We start from the raw sequence: 23,328 nt of genomic DNA, 5'->3' as shown, positions 1-23,328 counted from the left end.
ACTTTTGTTTCTATGAAGAGTGTGCACATTATGCTCTTGTGGAAGCATACTGTGTTCTAATTCTTTTCGGTGACTTTCGACAATTTTTCAATATGAAATTTTGGGGTCTGCGTGAGAATCACCAAATAATTATTTTCAAAAAAAAATTTTGGGTTTTGAGTTCTTCGACATTTAGATGCCACTCGTTAAAAATTAGACAGTCTAAATACAATCTTAGGGTTTTTCTTTTTAAAAGGCCAATAATACATAGTGTATATATTTGGAGATTACGGGTTAGAAACTGATTCCAAAATTTGGAAGTCCTAACAAATATTCCCAGATAGGATTTATGGGTTAAATGGATAGTATGCTCCATTAGGAGCATAACTATATAAGCTACTTGGGCCAAGTCTAATTGATAATTAGCAGTATTAATGATCACATACACATTACCACGAATATTCCAATTACTTTGACTGCTGAATACAAAAATGGGCACGTGGTGAAAGTGGGGACTAGAGCTAACAGTCATTCTAGGAAACGTGAGGTCATTTTTGGCATCATGGAAAATTACTGCTTCAACAAATCAAAAACATTGCAAGAACCACAAAGAGCAGAGCGACAGAGATAAAATAATGACGGATTAAAAAACAATAATTTAGTTTAGGGATTAGTTATGGTAATAGAGCAAGGTCCTCGTCATTCAACGCGGGTGACATGTCTAATTGACTGTAACGCTTACTTTCAATCTGCTTGCCGCCTCTCTTCTCTCTCTAGCTTTCTTCAAAGTCTCTCTCTCTTTCTCTCTCTAGCCTTCTTCAAAGTCCACTTATGCTCAGTCTTCTTCTGTAAAGCAATTTCTCAAACGGTTAGTAGGCAACGCCGTTTGAAACTGGACACAGACGGAGAGAGGAGACAAGTGTTCAAAACCTAATTTATTTTGAGCCTCCATTTGGGTTTCCTTGCAGATAACCCATTGCAGAGGAGAGACAGGTTTTCTTTCCATTAGGTTTTCTCTTGTCTAGAGAGAGAGAGGGGTGATGGGTGTGAGGATGGGTGTAGTTTAGAGTGTTGTTTTTCAGTTGGGTTTTTCTGGATATGGGGAGGGCGGCTTTCGGGCTAGCGGTAGGGTGTGCGGTGGTGTCTTGCGCGATAGCTGCTGTTCTTGTAAGGAAAGGTGTAGAGAGACGAGCAAAATGGAGCAGAGTGGTTGGTGTTTTGAGAGAATTTGAAGAAGGGTGCTCCACCTCTGGTCATAGGCTACGGCAGGTGGTTGATGCTATGGCTGTTGAGATGCATGCTGGCTTGGCCTCCGAAGGTGGTAGCAAGCTCAAAATGTTGCTCACATTCGTCGACAACTTGCCTAATGGGTAAACCCCTACAAGCTGTTTTTTTCTCTCTAAACTTTCTGTTTGTGGATTCAGTCCAACCTGGTTTCTGTTTCTTTGATGATCTTTGATGGGTCTCTTGGTTGTTTATAAGTGAGAGTACAGTTTTCAGCTGCTCTCTCACCGAACCAGATGATGTTTCTCTGTGATTTTTACTCTATTATTGATTCATTTCTATTTTGATTTGTTTCGAGTATTGGAGTGTCCGTCAGTTGTTTTCTTTCTCCATCTTCTTAAACTTTGGGATGATGGGCTTTCATCTTGTGTATGGGCTTTTTTGGTTCTAGATATCACAAAGCTTTTGCTTGAATCCACGTATTGTTTAACCTGTTGATGATGATTAGTTTCAAAGCTTCATGTGTTATCGATGAACGAGATTGATTTCTGGCCTTTGTTGGTTTTATACTTCCTGTTTTTGTTTTGGAATAGCAGTTGATTGTAATGCTAAGACATTTCTAATCAAGATTCTAGTACTATTGATTCAAATCAAGGTGGCTTCTTGCCACTTCTATGCTTCTTTTTTTTTCTTTTTCTTTTTCTTTTGAGGGAATATTTTACAATAGTACTTAAGGTATGAAAGCTTGATGCTCCTTTTTTTCCCTGTTACATATTGCTTATGGTTTGAGCTTTGGAGTGTAAAATACTTGAAGTTGTCAGCTTAAAGATCCCCGCATCCTTTATTTGTTAAGCTCACCATTTTTTGTAGCTTGGGTTGGCCTTGATCAGGTCGTTGTACTAGTTGTGTTCTATGAATGTAAGAGAATGTTGGGATGGTTGTCCGGATTCTCTTGATTTCTTTTAATTGGAAGATAGGAATCAGGACTGATATTGGTGCAGTCACTGTGATGAGCCTTTGCTAAGATGATTTGCACGTTTCTAGGAACATGTTTTTTTGGATAGTCAACATTCCCAACCCCCCCCCTCCCCCCCCCCCCCCAAAACAAAAAAAAAGAAAAAAAGAAAAAAATGCTTTTTCTTATGAGAGAGAAAATTGGGTTTCACCGTCTGTTTTGGTGCACTGTTTGTGTGGTGGATCTAAAAGTGGGTGTGCACAGGTATTCATTCATTATGTATACCATGGGTAGTACTCACTCATTCACTTACTTTGGGAAATGAGAACTTATTCATACTTGTAAAAAGAAATAAAAAAAAGGGAATTCATCCATGAGTGAGAAGTAGAAGTGTATGTGGTACTGTAAGAAAACGCACGTGAGGTGCTGGCTAACACTCTTGGTTGGTTATTTTATGATTGTTCGACTGTTTCAGCAATGAAAAGGGGCTTTACTATGCACTTGATTTGGGAGGCACTCATTTTAGAGTCTTGCGGGTTCATCTCAAAGGTACAAAGCAAAAGATTTTGGATCATAAGGTGGAGAAGCAGGCAATTCCTCCACATTTATTAACTGGTACAAGTGAGGTAGCTGACTTTCGGTGCCAGTCTAACAATTTGATTACTTATTCTGTGAATTGGAATTCTAGTGAAATAATTGCCTGCTCATTATTCCTATCCATGTGGTTGTTTTCTTCTTGAACCTTTTTTTGATGAAGTGTTCTTAAGCATTTGTATTCTCAGTTTCATAGTGCTCTCATTTTTTTTTTTCTTAGTGCTCTCATTTTTTTTGCCCTTTTTGTAGGAACTCTTTGGTTTCATTGCATTAACGCTCAAGAGATTTATTGAGAAGGAAGGGGATGATTTTGAGCTTCAACCAGTCAGTAGAAGAGATCTAGGTTTTACATTCTCATTTCCTGTGAGGCAAACCTCGGTTTCTTCTGGCTTCCTTATCAAGTGGACAAAGGGCTTTGCAATCGAAGACATGGTCAGACGTTGTCAATGAACACTAGACTGAAATTGTTGATCAAAGTTTTGGAAAATAATTTTTTGGCTTGGCAAAGGGAGTTCCTGCTCTGTTTGTTGGGTCTGATTCCTTACCACTTTCAAATGCAACTCTGTCAGTTATGTGCTTATTATATTGTTTCCTCTGGCCTGTTCAAATAAAATGTGCTAGCGAGTACCATTCATGAATTTTCTGTGCTATATTTTGGCTAATGTATTTTCTGTCAGCTCTGTGGAATTTTTTTTTTTCTTTCTGTGTAAATTCACCTTATCAGTTGTGTGGATCAAAATTCTAAGGATGCCATGGTCTGGATTGTACTTGGGATGGATTACACTGGTTGCTACATTAGTCAAATCATTGTGGTTATGAATATTTGGCTATGCGTTTTATTTTATTGTGCTGTGGTTTCCAGTATCTTGATTGCAATGCATTAACCTCTGTTTTGGTTATCATTAGGATTTAGGCAAGTCACAGAGAAGGATAAAGTTCGGGTGTGTATTATGCATTAGAAGAACAGGTTCTGACTGTTGCTAATGCTTTGGGAATGCATATCATTCCTGGATCGTTGTAAATGATATCCTCATGAGTGGCATGGATTTATTTTGGTGATCACATAGTTGTTATGAATGGTTGTCATTGAGTTTTTCTTATAGAAAATGTTTAGCTGGTTATGAAGCAACATCCTTTCCATGGAAAGCAATAAAACTTGGATATGGCTAGATCTTGGGATGAGGTTGTTTTGTAGTCTAAGTTGTAGTCTAACTTGATCTACTCTCCCATCTATGTTGAAAAAGTCGTTATGAGATCAATGTAAGAAGAGAAGTAAGTTGTAGAGCGAAAACCTAAATTAAAAGATGCATGGATTGCACAATTTTATTTTGGTATCTTATGTTATGTTGGAAAGACAAGAAGGGATTGAATTCGAAATGAATGAGTGGAAAGACAAGAAGGGATAGAATTCAAATTGAATACATTCGAGAGAATTTAGGTGTGGCACCAATAGGCGATAAGATGAGAGAAAGTAGACTTAGGTAAACTACCCATATGCTGCGTACACCCAATACAGCAATTGTTAGGAGATGCGAGTTAGTTCAAGTAGTAGGCTCAAAAGGGGTAAGCAAAAGATATGGGGACTTGTGACCTCACTAAGGGTATGACCCTTAATAGAGCAGAATGGCGGACCAAGATACTTTTGTAGCCGACCCCAATTAGTTGGGAAAAGAGTTTGACAATGATGAAGATGATGATTATGATGATGATGATGATGATGATGATGATGATGATGATCAACAATAATATGAGAGCTTTGAGAAATTTGACTATTTAGGAGACGTCAATACTTGCACTGCCCAAGTCTCAACAATGCATGGTCAATAAACATTCCAAACATAGTTTGATTGGGAGCAGGTTTAAGGTTTAGCCTTCTCCTTACTGGCCATAATCCAAGTTTTATGTTGGGTTTCAATTGGGGAGGGGTCATCTGAACACTCATAGGCCAGCCTGTTGACTACCGTCAGATGTGCGGCTTTATTCATGCAAAGCATGATGCAGTAGCTTATCCCAATGGGTACTGGTATTTTTAGTTGAGTTCTAGAAACTCTTATATTCTATAATGTGTTTTGAGAAGTCAAAATTTCACTTGAAAATAGGTGATATATTACCAGAAAAATTATTTTGCGATTTGTCTACAAAATCACCTTCTTTTAGTGGCCATTGCATGTTATGTTTCAATGTATTGGTACATTGTTATATGATAGAACCCTTGCATCACTTCAATGATTTCTTACTGGATGTATTACTGTCATGTTTGGAATAAATGACATGTTTTGAGTCAAATCTATTGAAATTTCTGTTTTGAATCAGTCTTAAATTTTTGGAAATTCAGGTAGATGGGCTAACCTTAAAAAATTTAGTTTAGTTATTATGTACCAGGTTTGAGTTCCACCATCGACTGATCCCAAATACAAAAAAGAGGAAGAAAGGGATGGGGGTCTTATTGCAGGTTGAGCACGATTTCTAGAGCCGAGGTATCATGCCTCGACTGGGCTTTCAATGACTGCCCATATAGAGTAAAACAAAATAATGACAAAGCCTAGTTGGTGGCCTATTAGGATCACCAAAGTCCTACCTTGATCAATGATGTGTTGTAATTTGTCTTTCTTGATTTACAGATGGCTTTTAAAAGACATGGGTTGCACATGGAATCATTAATTTGTAGTCTTGATCTAGAAATCCAAATGTAATTTATAAAATTAAATTGGAAAAACTTTGAAATCTTCCAAGTTGGCTGTTGGCTGAAGTCGATTTTCAAAAACAAAAACCCTGGATTATATGCTCGGACAAGTGGGGTATAGGAGATAAATTTGCTTGCACACAGTCTGATGATCAATGGAAAACCGAAGGCATATGTTTTAAGAGCAGTAGCAGTTTAAGGTAAGAAAATCTGCTGTCATTGTTTTTATACACTATTTGAGCATGATTATGATTGAGTTGTACTGAAGGTTTTTCCCTGGGTGAATGTACATTTGAGAACCATTTGACATGCCCTGGTCTTGCAATTAATATTTAACATTTTCAAGTAAGTATCCAGAGAAAGGTTAATCTGGAGAAATTAGAGTTATGGAAATGAATGTGGGGAGGAAAATTAAGGGATGTTGCTTAAGTAATAACAATGGTCATGGATAAGAGGACCCATCCACATGGATAAGAGGACCCATCCACATAATTAAACTTTCACCAATGTGTAAGAGTTTTTGGTCTCATGGCATTGTGTGAACTTTTATGATTAGTAAGAACCTAAACGGCTTAAAAAGTAACACTACATTTTTTGATAACCGAATTTCTTCTATGTCTCTACAATATTTCAATTTGGATGGTCACCAAATCAAGATATTGCCAAAGGAAGTTTGTGGAAGGATGGGTTACCAGGCAGAGGCAGGAAGGGCTTCAAGTTCAATAGGAGGAGTTGCACAGGCCTAAAGGTGGGATGTCTGTAGTATGATGCTTCATGCTTGTATGGTTAGCCAAGCATTGTTGTCCAAAAGGATTTATCTGAATTTTAATGTCCACTTTGAAAGAGCAGGTTTATCCTGGGACATGGATATGGGAAAAGTATGCTTAAAGAGGATGGAATTTGGGATGCGATGCTTCAGGGGCCTGGAAGGTGATCAGTGATATGATTGATGAGATGGAAGACTACTTGAGGATTGTTGTGGTATGTGTTGGGAGATGTACTTATAGGATTAAGGTGGTGCAGCGAAGCTTTCGTATCATTATTTCCCATTTAGGCATTTGTTCATAATCTGGTAGCAAGTGCAAGGCTGTATTTGGGTCAATCTCAAGGCATTCTTTGGATTTTGAATCTGAGGAGGAGCGCGTATGAATCAGATAACAAATGAACTTACAAGTTTATTGGGTTCACAGGATCCTTGTGCAAAGTGAAAAGGAATGACAAACTGGATAGAGTGATTTTGGTATTGGAAGCCTGTATGGTTTATCCTGTCGAATTCTTTTGCTTATGTCCTCCAGATTCAGGATTTGGAGGGTTGTATATGTTATTAATAATTCACCCATGGAACTTGCGATATTCCTGACCTTAAAAACATCAATTTTTTTCTTCCGCAAGGTGGAATGAATCATGGCCGGTGATCTTCTCTACTGAGTAGTACTTGTGAACACATGGGAAAGAGCAAGTTTTGGAGGACACAATGTTGTGCATTTCTTGGATATATGGGAACTCTAAAGATGGTGAATCTAGTACCTAAGATGGCTTGATTAATACCTTCTTGCTGATCCATTTTCCAAATTCATTACATGCTAACATGACAAAATCTAATTCTTAGTATTTATATTTATGATTGACTTTAGGAAATTGGTTTGCCTGTTGGAGAGGTTAAAATTTGGTCTAGATCCTGGTTTGCTCGAGGTTTTCTTTTATGAGAAAAATTGTAAGTTCTGTTTAGTAGTTTTAGGGGTAACTTCATTGGTTGTGTTGGACTAGATAGTTAGATTCTGTAGGATTAGAGAAGCCATAACATGCTTGGGATATTTGATTCTTTGTAAAGTTTTCTTGCCATTGGATTTGATGGTACTATTTGAAATTGATAATGCCACAACTTCGTGACAAAATTATGTGATGGGCATTTAATTTTTATGATCAAATATCCCAAATGTTCTTTTAAACATATTTGTAACTGTTGATTCAACAAATGAATTATAAAATGGCGACATCAAATAGTGCGAGGCTGTACATCTAGTAATTATTCAAATATTAGTTGCACATCCTTCTCATCACCTTTGGTTTTGCGTTATAGGAAAAATAAAAACACTAGTGGTATCATTTGGATAAATGAGCTACATTCTTTAATTGCTTTGTGGCCGCTGCTAAAGGACCATCTAACATTTTGTTTGCAGCCTGAACAGATTTTCTTGCAATATATATTTGGCTACATAGTATTTAGTATTTAGGTTGCAAAGACTGATACATTTATATTATGTTGTCTTTGGTTCCTTTTGGGTACTTTAGTTTCTAACTAATACTCTCATTGGTTTTAAATGTTATGCCATCTTCTTCAATTAGTTATTGTTTATTGTACCTTCATTTGGTTACTCGGTCTCCAGGTTGGCAAAGATGTTGCAGAGTGCTTACAATCGGCAAGGACGATGTTAGGGCTGGATGTACGAGTAGCTGCACTGGTATTGTTCTTTCTCTTGGTACATTTAGATTAGCCCAACGGGCAGTTTCATTGGACAATCTTTCTTGTTCATTAATGCTATGCTGCATTTTCATTTAAGCAGCTGCCAGAGCTTTTTCTGCAGCCCTGTTGCAAATTTAGTACTAGAATAACACCTTTACTCAACATTACTGGTGATATTTTGGTACTATGCTACTTCATCATCTTGACATTGCTGACATTTTTTTGCGTGGTTAAGGTTATATTAATAAAAGGCAGCAAAGGACTATGTGCTAGGAGACCCCATCAAAATTTCAAATCCAGAAACATAGGATTTGGGAAACCCCTAAACATGTGATCGAATGGTAATTTAGAGATATTTTTCGGTCATGTTTATTTAGAGATATGTTAAGATATAATTTATTTTTGAGAACAGTTAACTTATATATTAAGATATTTATATATATATATATATATATATATATATATATATATATATATAGTTGGATATGCAACAAATTGCATTAAATAAATCAAGAAAGGTATATTAGTATGGAGATAACAAGATGCCATCCCTGAGAATTGATACTATCTACATCGTAATTAGCAAATCAAGGAATACTAACAACTCCAAATCCGAAGTTTGTAGGCTTCTAAATATGGCAGCTATCAGTACCTCTACCTAAGTTAACAATTCTCAAAAAAAAAAAAACAAAGAAAAAGAAAAAAAAAAAACTCTACCCCAACTCTTTGTATATGGATTCACCCTCGTTAGTTATAGACTAACCCTCTTTCACAATATTTCTACTGTAAAGCAGACATGTCAAAATATGCTCTGTCACTTGCATGGTTCTGAAGTAGATGGAAAAGCTAAAGACCCATATTAAACTGGTTTTTATCCAAAAATTCAGAGTCAAAGAATTTGGGAAAAAATATTGATCTCCAAAAATTAGGCTAATTAAAAACTAGAGAATATTTTGGATTTGGCTAAAAAAACAATGAAAAAATCACCTATCTATAGATGTCATGAAACAAAGTTACAATTTCCAGAGGGCACATGCAATGACTTTATTGTGAGGATACAATAAAGTCACTGAATAATAATTTTATGGCTCCTACTTGAATTTTTTTTGTCTAAATTTTCATTAATCGTAAATAACATTGTATGCTTCCTCCACTGTCATGGCATGAACATACAATGATTTTATCAGAAGCAAATGACAAAACAATACTTAAAAATCACATTAAGAAATATCAAGAACAGCAACCAAGGTACAGGACTTCTCCTCTTTATAGGATTCTAATTAACGAAAACCCAAAAATCCAAAAATATGAAATAGTGGTCCATCCAAATTGTTGCCTTTTGTACACTAATGAAAGAAAAGAAAACCCAATAAAGGCTGAAATTTAATCAAATTTATGCATAGAAAGAGAACTTGATAGATGCCTCATTTTTACTCAACAGTCTTTGTAACCAAGCCCAAATATTCAAGCCTCACCCCGGATTTCCAGCCACGTCAATGTTCTATTGTGACTGAGTAATTGTCTCTTCTTCTTAGCAAGGGTGCACTTGGTTTAGAGGAAAGTTTGATTTTTCATCAGGTGACACTTCCCTTTCCTACTATCCTTTCGGAGTATGGCTATTTGTTCGAGACCACTTTCTAGGGGAATACTTTTTGTTGGGAATGCTGTTGTCAAACTTTTGATGACATTATGAAGAAAAGATTCTTGATATGTTCCCATTTATAGTAAACTTTCTCCTAACCAAAATTCAAAGATTTCGAGTCTATGTTTCAAACAAGGTGAAATTTTGCAAGATTTGAAAGGAAGTTTTTCTAGGAAGTAAATTTTTTTTGAAAGAAAGTATGAATGTGATTTTATATCATTTCCATAAAAAATGTAATTTTTTGAAGATACTTTGGAAAAACTTTTGAGTTTTTGAAGGATCTCAAAGAACGTAGAGATTTTTTGAAATAATCACGTTTTAATTGGAGAAGTGCTAACTATGATCTACATATAAACTTTTGTGACTAATACCATTATCAACTAAAGTGCCGGCCAGTGAGTTGGCTTTCCTAAGGACATGACCAGAAGGTACATTCATGTTAAGAGCAAACCCAAAGAATTGTCAACATTGACAATTGATGGTGGTCTTTCCTAGGGTTGCCCACAGAAGTAGTGAGCCAAAGGTGGGACCCTAGGTTGAATCTAGCTTTAAACCCAACAGTCAATCCCTAGATTAAAATCCTAAGCCATTCTTCCTAAAAGGGGCAATTTAAATAAATTAATAACAAAGGGCTAGGTTAAATCATAGTTGTTGAAAGCAGGAGTCAAGGATCATTAGCGGAAGAAACTTACACAATGTTTTTTTGAGTAATTTAGATATACAATGAACATATTAAATATGTATTTGTTTTACTCTCAGATATGTCTTCTCACATAAATTTTAAAACTAACATTTATTTACTCAACTCTTATCATGTAAGTGTCTTACATAATATACCAATTTATTTATTTGGTCAATGTATTGTATAGTTCAATGAATGCTATCCATAGATTTCAGTGAAAATAAGTTCTACCTAAGTTTTGCCCTTTCTTTTCCTAACCCTTCATTATAAATTAAAAAAGAAACTAAAGCCCAAACAGAAAGATTATGGAACCATAGAATTTAGGAATATCCTTTTATTATTTTTTTAATCAACATGGTTGCAAGCATATTTGCCCTTTTAAAAAATAGGGATTGTATACAATGAGACCATTTACCTTTGGCACAAGGAGGTCACAATTAATTATAACTATCTGATGTGAAATCTGATAGCTTAGGTGTGTCACAAAGTTCGAGAAAATTTTCTTTTGAAGTTTGAGCTTGGTCAATGAAATAAATGCCACCACCAATTTCACCTTCAATGGTCAAGATTAATTGTGACTACCTTGTACCAAAAGTAAATGGTCTCATTATATACTTTCCCCAAAAAATGTACCCTCCTAAGGTTTTTTTAATCATTAGACTTTCTTCTTTTTGTTCCTTTTTTTTTTTTTTGTTTTTTGTGGATAGGTGTGGGCAAGTGCATATATTTTCCATGTGGAAAATATATGGAGCATGATTTTGCAGTATGATGATGACTTTTTTTATCGATATCCATTTAAGACTTAAAGATCTATTTAACATGGATGTAAATTATATTGACTAATCCCTAAGGGATTGCAATCTTGTTCCCCCTTATGAGAGTGGGATCTACGAAGTTCACATGCTTGGAGGAACAATTCATAATTTTCTTTTTAGCTGTGTTCAAAGTTCGTCTGCCTTACTGCCTAGGCTGTTAGGCAAGCCAGTGAACTTCAGGGGCATAATTGCTCGCTTTAAGCGGCCATGTGCCTAGGCACCCGCCTTCCTCCCTAGGCGAGCACCCAGGCGGACTCCATACTGGCGCTTAGGTCCGTCTCAAAACACTCCCCATAGAAAATAAAAAAGAAAAATACACTTAAATGCAGTTAAATGTGTAGAAGGGTACCTCTTGATTTATTAAAGAACACAAAGGGAGTAATGAATTATGAATGACCATCTGGCCTTGCTCAATTCCTCTTGCATGATTGATGGATGTCCCCATTGCATTTATTCTATTTAACTAATTTAAAAAAGGGAAAAGTTTACTTAAGGTTGCAACCTTAAAATATAGAATCACATATGCACCTCAAAAATTCATCGAAAATGTTGTTTTAACATTGAAAAAGCCCTCTAATCAATCATCTTGACATCAAAATCTATGAATATGAAAAAAAAAAGCTTCGGAATCTCAGAAAAGTACATCTTGCAGCACATTATCTAGACCGTCCATTTTCAAGATTTTCTTATATTTATAGATCTACTGGATTTTAACCATTTTTGGAATTTAAAATTTTCTAATTAGGTATGAAAATAAATTTTAAGATAATACTAAGAATTTTTTACAACAAAATTACATGTTATGATAAAATTTTAAGGTGCACTTTAATTGGATTGTTTAAGGTTGCAACCTTATAGAAACCGCACCCTTTAAAAAAAGATGGAAATAATGATTTTTCTGGGACCACCAGCCGTTCTTGCTCCATTCTTTAGCATATGCATGATTGATTGTCTCTCTACAAATGGAAGGATACTTCAGTGCATGGACAAGTGTACAAAGGTTAAAAATAATATTTTGAAAAAAACGAGAAAATTAATATATTGAAAAGGGTTGGAATAATGATTAGTGCATGAGCTCGATTCCCCATGCATTTGCATAATAGATGGATGCCCATCTCTGTCTACTCTTTCTCTCACTTTATACAAATGAAGATAATGCATGCCCACAATATATGTGTCAGTGGCTACTCGTTTGGAAGGGACAATGGAGCAAAACTCACCCAAAATTAGCGGGATGAGGCGAAAAGATGAATTCCATGTTTTAGGTCCTTACTATGCTAATTGAGGAAGGATCCACTACAAGGATGTCGAAAATGTAGGTGCCGACTCAGAGATGAGGCTCAAAATCGAGAAAATAGCATGATAAATCCATCTTCAAGAGAGTTCCCTTGTCTGGCCTCGGTTTTAGCTCAGAAATTTTGATTTAGAGTAGCTCATGATGATAATGTGGAGCAACTAAGACACTTCGAGATTGCTCAGTTCTGTGGTAGTCATAGGGGAATTGGTGACTTGGCCTTTCATTACCCAAATGGGGCCTTAAACATAGTGGATGAAGAACCCAAAGGCAAGGATAATGATGTAGAAGTTGAAGTTATTGAAGAAGAAAAGTAATTGAGCCCCTAGAAGGTGATATCATTGTCCTATTTTTACTCACCTTGACAAATGTTGAGCAAGATAATGGGAGATGCACGAGCATGTTCAAGATGAGTGTTGAGTGCCAAGGAAAAATATGCAATCTCATCGTCGACTATCGAAGTACCATTGAGGTAGCTTCAAGAAGGTCGTTGATAAGCTCCAATTTGAAGACACCAAAGCATTCCAGCCACATAAGATTGCATGGGTGGATGACACTACCATTCTTGTTATTTCCAGATGTCTAGTCAATTTCTGGATGGGTGACTCCTATTTTCGTCAAGTTTGGTGTGATATCCACTTAGCCACATCTTGATGGGTAACTCCTTTCTGTCAGGTTTGGTGTGATGTCGTCTCCATGATGCTTAGCCACATATTCTTGGGCTTCATATTTTGGTGAGATTTGGAGTGATGTCTTTCTTTCGATGCATAGCCTCATCCTGTTGTGTCAGCCATGGTTATATTATAACAAAATCAGGCATGATGTGGGAAGCCAACTTATAGTGAAGAGGGTTTTTCATGCAACCCTTACCCTTGGGCACATGACATTATAGAAGAGGGATTTTTGTAAGGCCATCCCTTGTTGAGGTTGAAGAGATGCCTAGAGTTGGTTTGTAGGCTAGGGGAGCGTTGTGGTCTGATGTGTATGGATGTAGGCCTTTGAGAACGCAGGCTAAACCTTCAACAAACTTCCCCATGACATGTTCATATTATAGCTGCAGTACGAGAAACAACCTTGCAAATAGATATTTGTACATGTGTATAGAGAGTGTCCCCCTTGCGCTATAATGATATATGTGTGTAACTTGCTCTTAAGAGGGAACCTGTAATTCACAACTCGGGACTGTGGATTCACTATTTATTGGCCAGCTTTGATGAGTCAATCATTTTCTGTATGAGATTGTGGATCATGGGTCTCGTTGGGTTGGTTTAAGAAGATGGTTGAGGGCTACGACTACTGGGTCCAATGGAATGCCCTGACAGTCACTTTTCTTGACCCATTGGTACTAATCCAATTCAAGGAATTATGTTTTCAACCCAATAAATTTTTTTTGTATTTTTAGATTTTTTTTATAATTTCTAAAATGTTTAGTGAAAAACCCTTTATGAAATTGTTTGGAATTGTGGAGGGGCTAGGAGGAATACATGGGGGACCTTGGATCCAACCCCATATGTGCTCCACATCTACATGTTTTGGGTGTGGGGCCCATAGGCCCACACGTCAGACATAGAGCTGCCCGCCCCCACCCCACCCCACACACACGCAACAGAAACCCTTGAAAATAAAAGAAGTTTTAGTCTAGAGGGGAACCTTGTGGAAATCTTTGAAAAAAGATTGTGACCTTATTTTGAGGGGGAGAGAATATTTTATATTCGTTAAATACTTGATTTTGAAAAAGAAGTTCTAGTCAAAATTGAAGATACATTTTTTATTGGTCTTATCTTAGGTTGACTAGGAGTAGATGTGGGTCAAAGATTCATGGGATAAGATTTTTAGGTTCCTCCCCAAATCATGATGGCTGATTCTTGGGATGGATGACTCAAATTTGTTTTACATCTCACATATTACCTAAGGGTCATATGGCCAAGATGAAAGCTGAGTTAGAAAGGCCTACATAGACCCTCTTGAAAGCTATAAATAGAAGGTGGCCCTCTTCATTCTCACCTTTTGGATTACTAGTCTTTCTCTCCTTCTCTCTCCTCCACGCCATTCACTCTCCTCCACTCCATTCTCTCTCTCCTCTCTAGTCCAAAGAGGCGTGGCACGCACCACCCTAGGAAATTTGGGGTGGCATGCCAAACCACTGATACAAGAGAGGGGCACACGCTGTCCTAATTTGACCAAGGGAGGTGCTACTTGTGGCATGCCCTACAAAGGTCCAAAAGGGGTCTAAAGAAACCCTAATTTGTTTTATGATCTCAAATACTAGATCTGAAAAAGTATCGCCCAAAGAAGCTCTCCGACTTGGAGAATTTAGTAGGGCCAATGGGATCATTGCTTGATCATTGAGGCAATTGGGAGTAAGGTGTACCAAGTCTTAAGGCGGTGACCATAGGCAAAGTCAAGTAAGTCTTACCGGTTGTTCTAAGTTTATTTTTCAGTCATTATTGCTCAATTTTTTTCAACTTCGAGGAACATTATGTGTTAAAATTCATAGATAAAGCTTGTATTCAGCTCTTATATCGAGTCATATTCATTTGGCAGTAACATAAATATCGTAGGTTGTATTTAGGGTTTTTGTTTCTTGTTTACAGCATGGTTTAGTGGGCACTTGTACGTGGATTTCAGATATATTAATAAATGAAAAAGAGAACTTGTTTATTTTACTATCTAGAATTCCAGATAGCCGGTACTTTCATTTTGGCAACCAAAGGACGCCAATTTGGGCCAACTAAAAACAGTTGCATCTGTGGCTTTTTTTGGATCAAATCAATAAAAAAAAGGGGGTGGAAATTTTTTTTTGTAAAGTTCTTAGATTTTTGTATTGGTAAATGTTTGGTTGTTGACTTTTTGATTTTCGTATTGGTAAATGTTTGGTTGTTGATTTGTTTCTTTTGGGTGTTGATTTGAGGAAGTTTAGACAAAGTTTTGACAACAAATTTCAAGACTTGAGAATATTTAAATCTTAAGACTTGAGAGTTGAGAAATGATAATGATAATGATTACTCTTGAGCTTGACTTTTAAACTCTTTAATCTTCATAGACTTTTAATTTGTATTTTGTAACTTTAAAGTTTGTGGTAGCAAATTTGTGATTATGGTTGTTGAATGTTTATGAAGCTAGTTTCAAGTTTCTAGTTTCTATCAAGCGATAGTGGATACAGAATCTCTGACAGGCGACAACTGATACTTTTGGAGTTAGTGATTAAACTAAATACCTACTATCACATAAATCACCTTCATATTTTTTCTATGCATTAATCTATTTTTTTATGTTTTTTAATTTTTTTTAATATTTATTGATCGCATCGCGGCAATGCACCCGCTTTTGGAACACATCGAGCTGCATCGGCCCCCCCAATGCATCGGGCCGCATCCCGCATTTTGAAACATTGGTTTTTTGTCAGGTTATATTTATGTTGGGCAGGACAAGCTCAGATGGATTAATGATTGTCTTCTTCAACAATTGTTAGGACGTAGAGATGAGTGACCTCATAGAGGTCTATCTTGAATTTCATAAGATGGCATGGATCTATTAGGGGAGTGAGTTGAGATCTATAAATTATTAATGACAATGGAAGATGCATATGGTATCCTCGCGTTTTAGGTCCATCAGCTTTTTTGGAAGTTCGTACAAGCGCCTCGAAATTTTCTCAAGTAGGCTTGGGATGGTTATGGGTCATTTGGTCTGTCACCACACCTTGCTTTTATAAGGGGTGGGTAGATTTTGGGTAGTGCTGTAGGGGTGCACTAAGTTATACATTCATGTCCGAGGGCGGCAAGCTTTACCATATATGTAGGTTTCACATGGAGAACTCTTATCATTCTGGGAACTCAGATTCAATGGATGAGTTGCTTATTTTTGGGTTCCAGATGAAGCCATTGGATGAGTGTGTGTAATCCTACCTGCTTCTTTGTCCTACCAAATGCAGATAAGGGACTTTACAAATGAAAAACCTAAGATTTTGATAGGAAGGCACTATGAGAGGAGATCCATGGATGGTATTATCATACTTGAGGCTGCTCTAACTACCTTCATTTGTTTACTTTGTGTTCTGCAATCTAATATTTTTAACATGGCTTCTAGAAGTTCAAGCAAATCTGGAGGGATGTTTTTGGGACTAAAGTAGATAAGGGACTCAAATTCCATCTGGTTTAGAACAATAAAAAGTTACATAAACGCTTACTGGCAAGTGACATTGAGGATATGAGCTGGCTAGCAGATTTGGAGTATGATTGTTAGAGGCAAGTATAGGTCTAATGAGATCATGTGAGGGCTGCAGGCTTTGGATATAGGCCATCTAGAGTTTAAGAATAGGATTTGGACAATTGTAGGATAGGTGTTATGTATTAGATCCTCATGGCGGGTCACCCTCCCCATTGAGTGCTCTACCTTCCAAAACTTATGCTTTATGTGCAAGAATGATTGACCATCCATTGCAGGTTCTCAAGATCAGTTCGATATTCTTCGTGGACCTGTTTGAGCATGGAAAGGGTGATGCCTAACTTGATCATCTCCTTCAAGGACGTTCTTTGGGATTCCTTCCAATCCTCTAGATGGTGTTCCTGCTTGCAGATATTCTTGGGGGCTTGGTATGAGGGGAACTATAGATCTTTTATAGGCCGCAGAAGATGAATGAATTATTTCAAGGGAACACTAGAAATAGCTAGGTTTATGTATTAGGTCTGAGTACATGGTACTAGGATGATAGCAGTAGAGCTTAGCGAGATTTTGGATCCAAAGATGTGAAATGTAAGCTGCCTTTTGGGCTTAAGGCGTTCCTAGCCACACTATTTAGAAATTAGTACAAAGTGTGGGCATCGTGGACCTTTTATTAATTTTCTTGGGTTATCAGAAGAATTAAGAAATTTTTTAAACCCAGTGACAACCAAAGCCCTCGGGTTGTAGAGCACTGAGAGGTCTAGGCAACCACATAACTCCCATACTTTCCCTGCTTGGGTAAAAATGGGCAATGACTCCCACCCCAAGGTCTTGAAAAAATTACTCATAATTTGCAAGTTTTAGTTTTCTTGTGATGCATAACAAATCTATAAATGTAACGTATTGACTTTGCAAGAAAGAATGATGCGGGTGTGCATCTCCAACCCAATGTGGTCTTTATGGTTGTATGCTTTCTTTCTTATTAAGGGAACTCATTAGAAAAGGCAAAATGTGGGGTCGTGGGGCTTTCAAACATATTATCTGCTGTTTATAAGTCTCTGCTTCTGTGGAGTGCATGCCAATTAGCTACAGTCATGAGTACGAAATCGAAATTTGAAACCTGCAGAGGCTCACAGGGTATTTACCTAGACCACAGGAGATCTTGATGCAGATTAGTTTAGTTTAACTGGGTAGGTGACTTTGTACTTTATGTTTCCCATTCATTATAATGTTTGTTCTTCTGAATTTCCATCCATTTGGTCTTACTGTATGTATGTACGTATGTATGTCTCTTGCTGTGTGTGTGTTTTACATGTGCATGTGTGTGCGCGTGTGTTTGTGTTTTGCGTGCGCGTGTGTGTGCACGTTTGTGTGTGGAGGTAGTCTTAATTAATGATAGAAATATGGAGTGTGGGAGCCTTTTTTAGTAATTGAGGTGGCATCGTATGACAATGTGAACCTTTTGTTTATATGCTTGCACAATTATATAATTATGGAGTGTGGGAGCCTTTATTACTAATTTGGCATCATATGACAATATGAACCTTTTGTTTATGGGCTTTGCACAAATTGCAAATAGTGTTCTACCTTCTAATTTTTTGTTCTTGCCAGTCTCAGAGTGGCATCTCGTAAATAGCTTGTGGTCTATTATAAAGCAAACTGAGTGAAATTATCTCTGATCTGCCCATTATGCTTAGTCTTTCTTATAAGTGTTTTTTGCCTTCTAGTAAGTGGTTCCTTTTTTGTGAAATTTTTAGCACTCAAAGCATAGTTGTAATGACTGGTATGAATCAAGCATTAATTTGGAAATCATTGTTGAAAGTGACCATTATCGATAGATTTATGCAAACCATGTTAAGCTTTTCGGGCTTTTAACCAGATCAACGACTCCGCGGGCACGTTGGCTCTGGGACATTATCATGATGAAGATACCATGGTTGCTGTAATTATTGGAACAGGCACTAATGCTTGCTACATTGAGCGTGCAGATGCAATTATTAAGTGTCAAGGACTTATTTCAAACTCTGGAGGCATGGTATTTTCTTTTCACTTAAATCCCTGTGGATTCTATGCAAGCCAGATGCTAATGTGCATTTTTTGTTATTAGGTAATAAACATGGAATGGGGCAATTTCTGGTCATCTCATTTGCCAAGAACTCCTTATGATGTTGACTTAGATGCAGAAAGCCCTAACCCGTATGACCAGGTAATATTCCATTCTTGTGGCTAATTGCCCTTTGGTTTCAATTATTAATTGAATATTCTCGTTGAATTATCGATTAACCGGTTGCTCCCTCCCTCCCTCCCTCCCTCTATATCTATGTCTCCCTCACACACGGATATCTGATATTTTTGATATTTTCTGTGTCCTTCAGGGTTTTGAGAAAATGATTTCAGGCATGTATCTAGGTGACATTGTAAGGAGGGTGATCCTTAGGATGGCAAAGGAAGCTGATCTTTTTGGGGAGGTTGGCAAGAGTCTCTCAGAACCCTTTACTTTGAGGTATGTTCCCCACATTGCTAGCTGTATTTCTCTCCTCTCATTATATGCTGACTTTTATTATCATTATTAGTAATTGTTTTTGGGGTAAATGGTTGGTACGTTGCTTAAACAACGAAGTAGTTCTTGAAACATTTCAGTTTTGGGTATTATGAGCACCAGACTGAAATTTCAGCTCATTACCATCAAAAAGAGTGTCACCGATTTGATAGTTCACAACATCACTTCATAACCCATTGATAAAAAATATTCTTAATTTGATTTTTGTCTTTCTGATAACTCAAGTTCCTCATACGACTCCTATCTGAAATCGGAACCTATGTTTTTCTCTTCCATTGTGTCAAGTGTTTCATTATACCACATGCTAAAAATCCTGTTTTATTGGGGCCTTATGTTGGGCTGAGGAATGTTGACTTTCACTTTTTGTTATTATTTGGTACTCAGTTTTGGTAATTCGATCTCGTCTTTGTTGAAGTTCTGATTTGCATTTGTTTCCCAGAATCTTAAAGAAATTTGATTTTGTTACTTCCTACTTAGGGTTGTCAACTAGGCTGGGCCAGTCCTCCTGCTAGGCCTTGCTGTAGCCAGGTTTGGCCCACACTTAAGTATGTTGTACAATATACATAATATATATCGATTTATTTATAGTCACTTATATACATAATGGATAAATTTATAGCACCAAAAATAGGCCTGAGCCCTGCTTGGCCTGATCCAAAATTGGGGTGGGACCAGTCTTGGGCCGCTATGATATAAATAATGCAAGCTGGGCCCAAGTGACAAGTTGTGGTTTAGTTTTGGGCCTGGCAGGCCCCTTGCCTGATGAAAGGAATTCGGGTGGGTTGGGCCCAGGCCTGGTCTAGCCCGAGCCTGCTCATTGGCAGCTGTATCGCCCTTTCTCCATGACTTCTAGTCCATATATGAAGAAAGTTAACTGACTCCTGAGTTGATTTTCTAAATACATGGAGGCCATGTTTGCTACTGATTTTCTCTCTTGCTACTTTTCCCTCGCACAGCATCCCGTGGTTCAATCTTCTCACTAACACATGGAGGCCATGTTCATTTTTGTTGAGTTTTACTCAATGATTGAGAATGAAGGTTACAGGTTCCTTATACGGAGAACTTCATAAAAATCAAAGGATATTTAGTTCCCATTTGGGAATCTGAAAATGTGTCTTCGAGAGATGCATTTTCAGGAATGTCGTTTATTTCTGCCGTTTGGCACCCAAAATGGAAGCGATAAATGGAATTGCATGTTCACATTTTAGCCTAAAATTGAGAAATGAATATTCCTCTAAAAAGGGCTGAAATGGAACTCGTATTTCCCTATCAGACCCGCCAAAATATTTCATACCGATCCATTCTAGCTTCGGGTCCAAATAAATACTCTATTTCCTTCTCTTTTCTTGCCACAACCACACTATCACAGCCATTCTCTCCCTAGCCAACCAACAGAAGATAGCCTTTCTTGCCACTCCTCTCTCTCTCTCTCTCCCCTCCCTCTCCTGCAACTATTTCTCTTCCCCTTCTTCCATTTCTTCCTATAACTCCTATTACAATCTCAAAACCCTAGTTAGGGTTTTTCCAGAAACTTTGACTAAGAAAAAGGGATACAAGAAGGGGACAAGGGAGTTTTGAGATAGCGTATTTGCTATTAAATCTACTTCGAGATTATGGAATTCTCTTCTTCTTATACAAGAAGGGGTAAGGGAGTTTGAGATACCATCTCAAAACCTAGTTAGGGTTTCCCTCTTTTCTTTTGAAAACAGTTTAATGGAAATATGGGTTTTGATAGGCTTCACATTTTGAAGCTTTTTCTGGGGTTTTGCAAACATTTGGCCCCAATTTCATTTTCGACTTTAGGGTTGATTTTATACCAAATTACCTGAAATCTGGAATAACTTATGGGTTTTATTCTACAATTAAAAAGAATTGGGTTTTCTTCTTCACTTGAAGATAGTATCTGGGGTTTTTGTTTTTCTTCGAGTTGAGTTTGAACTTCTTCACCTGCAAAAATAAAAAAGGTTTTCTTCTTCACTCGAAAAGTTGGGTCTTATTCTACCATAACTATTTTTTTTTTCCCCTTCACCCAAAAATATTATTTGGGTTTTCTGAGGGCGTCTTCTGGGTTGTGATCTGTTCTGTTCAGAATGACAGTAGCCTCTTTTTAGTTTCTAACTAGCAAGTACAGTTCAGATTTGAGCAACACAACTATATTCCAAAATTGTCATTGTTGAAATGGTTATGTGGAATGCATGTTGTATGTGCACGAGTTAGAAACTGATTTTTTGGATAAACATCTAATTTTCTTTGTTGTGTATCATGCCATGCTTTTTTATGGTTAATGCAGAGAGGCAAACTTATCAAATGGCTTCTAGTGCTACTGTGCTGTTTATGGTTTTTGTATTGACTAATGATGATCATTGCAAAAGTTGAGCGAATGATGATTGATCATTTCGCTCATACCATTTATTTTATAATTTTTGCTTGTCTTGGCAAATTCTTTTGGGGTGAATATGGGTACTTGGATCTTCAAACAAGGTTTATGTTAGATTAATACATGGTGCCTACACAAGCATGAAGTGCAGGTTTAGAGAACAAATGTGTGAATGTAGGACATACTCATATTAGGTATATCTAGATAAGTTTGAACAAAATATAAAAAATAGAATTGCATTACTATTTTTATATTACAATGATTTAATTAAAAAGTTGGCAATAAAATTACCTACCCCAAATTTGTGGAGAAAAAACATGTAAAACCTATTACCACGTGTGAATAGTAGAATGCTATTTTGAGAAATGTATCTTTTAGACCAACCAAACAGTTAATATGTTCTTCCAGGTTGCATCCTGATGCCTATCCAAACAGCATTCATTCATCTTCTAGTATTTGAACATTTCCTAGAGATACATTTACCAGGATTTCTGAATTTCTAGGAAATTTATGTGCAGATTGATGAACAGGCCCTTAGGGAAACATATTAATTTGCTTAGGATATTTTAGATTGAAACAACCTGAAGAACCTGAAGCAATTGGACCAAGGAAGTTAGATAATGATTTGCCACCCACTAGTAGGACTACACTTTTGGAAACCTCAGTAATACTTTTTTACTCTGAAATTTCCCTCTTCTCCTCTGATTTTCATTTTGTTTTGGTTTCCAGGACACCATTGATGTGCGCCATGCACCAGGATGAATCTTCTGACTTGAGGGAAGTTGCCAGGATCATGGAGGAAACTCTAGAGGTAACACAAGAAGTGCTCCCACCCCCTTCTCTCAGGATAGATTGGTACTATCAGGCACTTCTATCAAAATTGTATTTTTTTACATTTAGATTACAATAAACTAGCCAATGAGCTCTTTGATTAAAGATTCTTACTGGCGCACTTACTGCAGGTGTCAAATATCCCTCTTAGGGTGAGGAGATTGGTGGTGAGAGTGTGTGATGCAGTGACACGCAGAGCTGCTCGACTTGCTGCAGCTGGCATTGTCGGGATACTGAAGAAGATTGGAAGAGATGGAAAAGGAGGCTCTTCTTCTAATAGTAGTGAGGGTGTGAGGAGAACAGTGGTGGCAATTGAAGGGGGTCTATATGAGAACTATTCATTGTTTAGGGAGTACATGCGCGATGCCTTGGAAGAGATCTTGGGTGAGGAGATGTCGCAAAATGTTGTTCTCCGTCTTTCACAAGATGGGTCGGGATTGGGCGCTGCCCTTCTCGCTGCTGCCGTCTCTTCCTCTTCCTCCTTATCTTCTCTAGTTTGATCATTAGTGGCCATTATAATCACTTGATGTAAATGCAATAGTATCATATATATTATAAATATATATTTATTATTGTTATTCTATATATTATATCTACATATATATAGATAATATAAAGCCTGGGCTTGCTGCTGGTGTTCTCCCAATGTTGTAAAAAAACTGTAATTCTGAATGAATCAAAGTAGGTGTTATTGATTCCTGTTTCCTAGAAGAGACGAAGGGTAAAATGTGCCCTCCTTCCACTCTTTATCATTCTTGAAGGGGAAGGTTCCTTCTTTCCCCTCTTATTGTTCTTGAAAGGGAAGGTTCTATTCCCAATTAGAATACAGGTGGCTGTAGTCTATTTCATGGAAAGAGAGGTGCCGTGTGTTTCAGCCATGTCTTTGGAAGATTAAGGGGCGTTGTTTTGTATCAGTTGGAAAATAACACAACAAAGGAATAATGAGGCGCTGTGAGGGCCAAAGTGGGAAAAGGAGAGGAGATGAACCCGTAAAAAATTTCAGGTATTGATAGCACTTTTTTTGGACTGTAGATCGCAGAGAGAAATGGTTTTATAAGAATGATTGA

General features: G+C 37.2%; 1 protein-coding gene across 2 annotated transcripts; it reads left to right on the top strand.

Annotated features, from left to right (window-relative positions):
* Positions 1 to 599: 599 nt before the first annotated feature.
* Positions 600 to 22,960, top strand: LOC18433291 (hexokinase-3). Of its 2 annotated transcripts, XM_006843385.4 has the most exons (9): positions 600 to 1,349; positions 2,634 to 2,784; positions 3,002 to 3,184; positions 7,823 to 7,897; positions 18,373 to 18,528; positions 18,601 to 18,699; positions 18,869 to 18,996; positions 22,160 to 22,241; positions 22,393 to 22,960. In XM_006843385.4, the coding sequence occupies exons 1-9, from the start codon at positions 1,078 to 1,080 to the stop codon at positions 22,759 to 22,761; spliced, it is 1,515 nt and encodes a 504-aa protein (XP_006843448.1). In that variant the 5' UTR covers positions 600 to 1,077; the 3' UTR covers positions 22,762 to 22,960. The 2 variants fall into 2 exon arrangements, with proteins under 2 accessions (XP_006843448.1, XP_088719380.1); XM_088863254.1 differs by lacking the exons at positions 600 to 1,349; positions 2,634 to 2,784 and having other exon boundaries at positions 3,145 to 3,283.
* Positions 22,961 to 23,328: the final 368 nt, after the last annotated feature.

This window comes from Amborella trichopoda, chromosome 1, assembly GCF_054954075.1.
Source record: "Amborella trichopoda isolate Santa Cruz 75 chromosome 1, AtrichopodaSantaCruz75HAP2 v2.0, whole genome shotgun sequence".
NCBI lineage: Eukaryota > Viridiplantae > Streptophyta > Magnoliopsida > Amborellales > Amborellaceae > Amborella > Amborella trichopoda.
The sequence above is the reverse complement of the archived record's forward strand: the minus strand, read 5'-3'. Positions and strand labels throughout refer to the sequence as shown.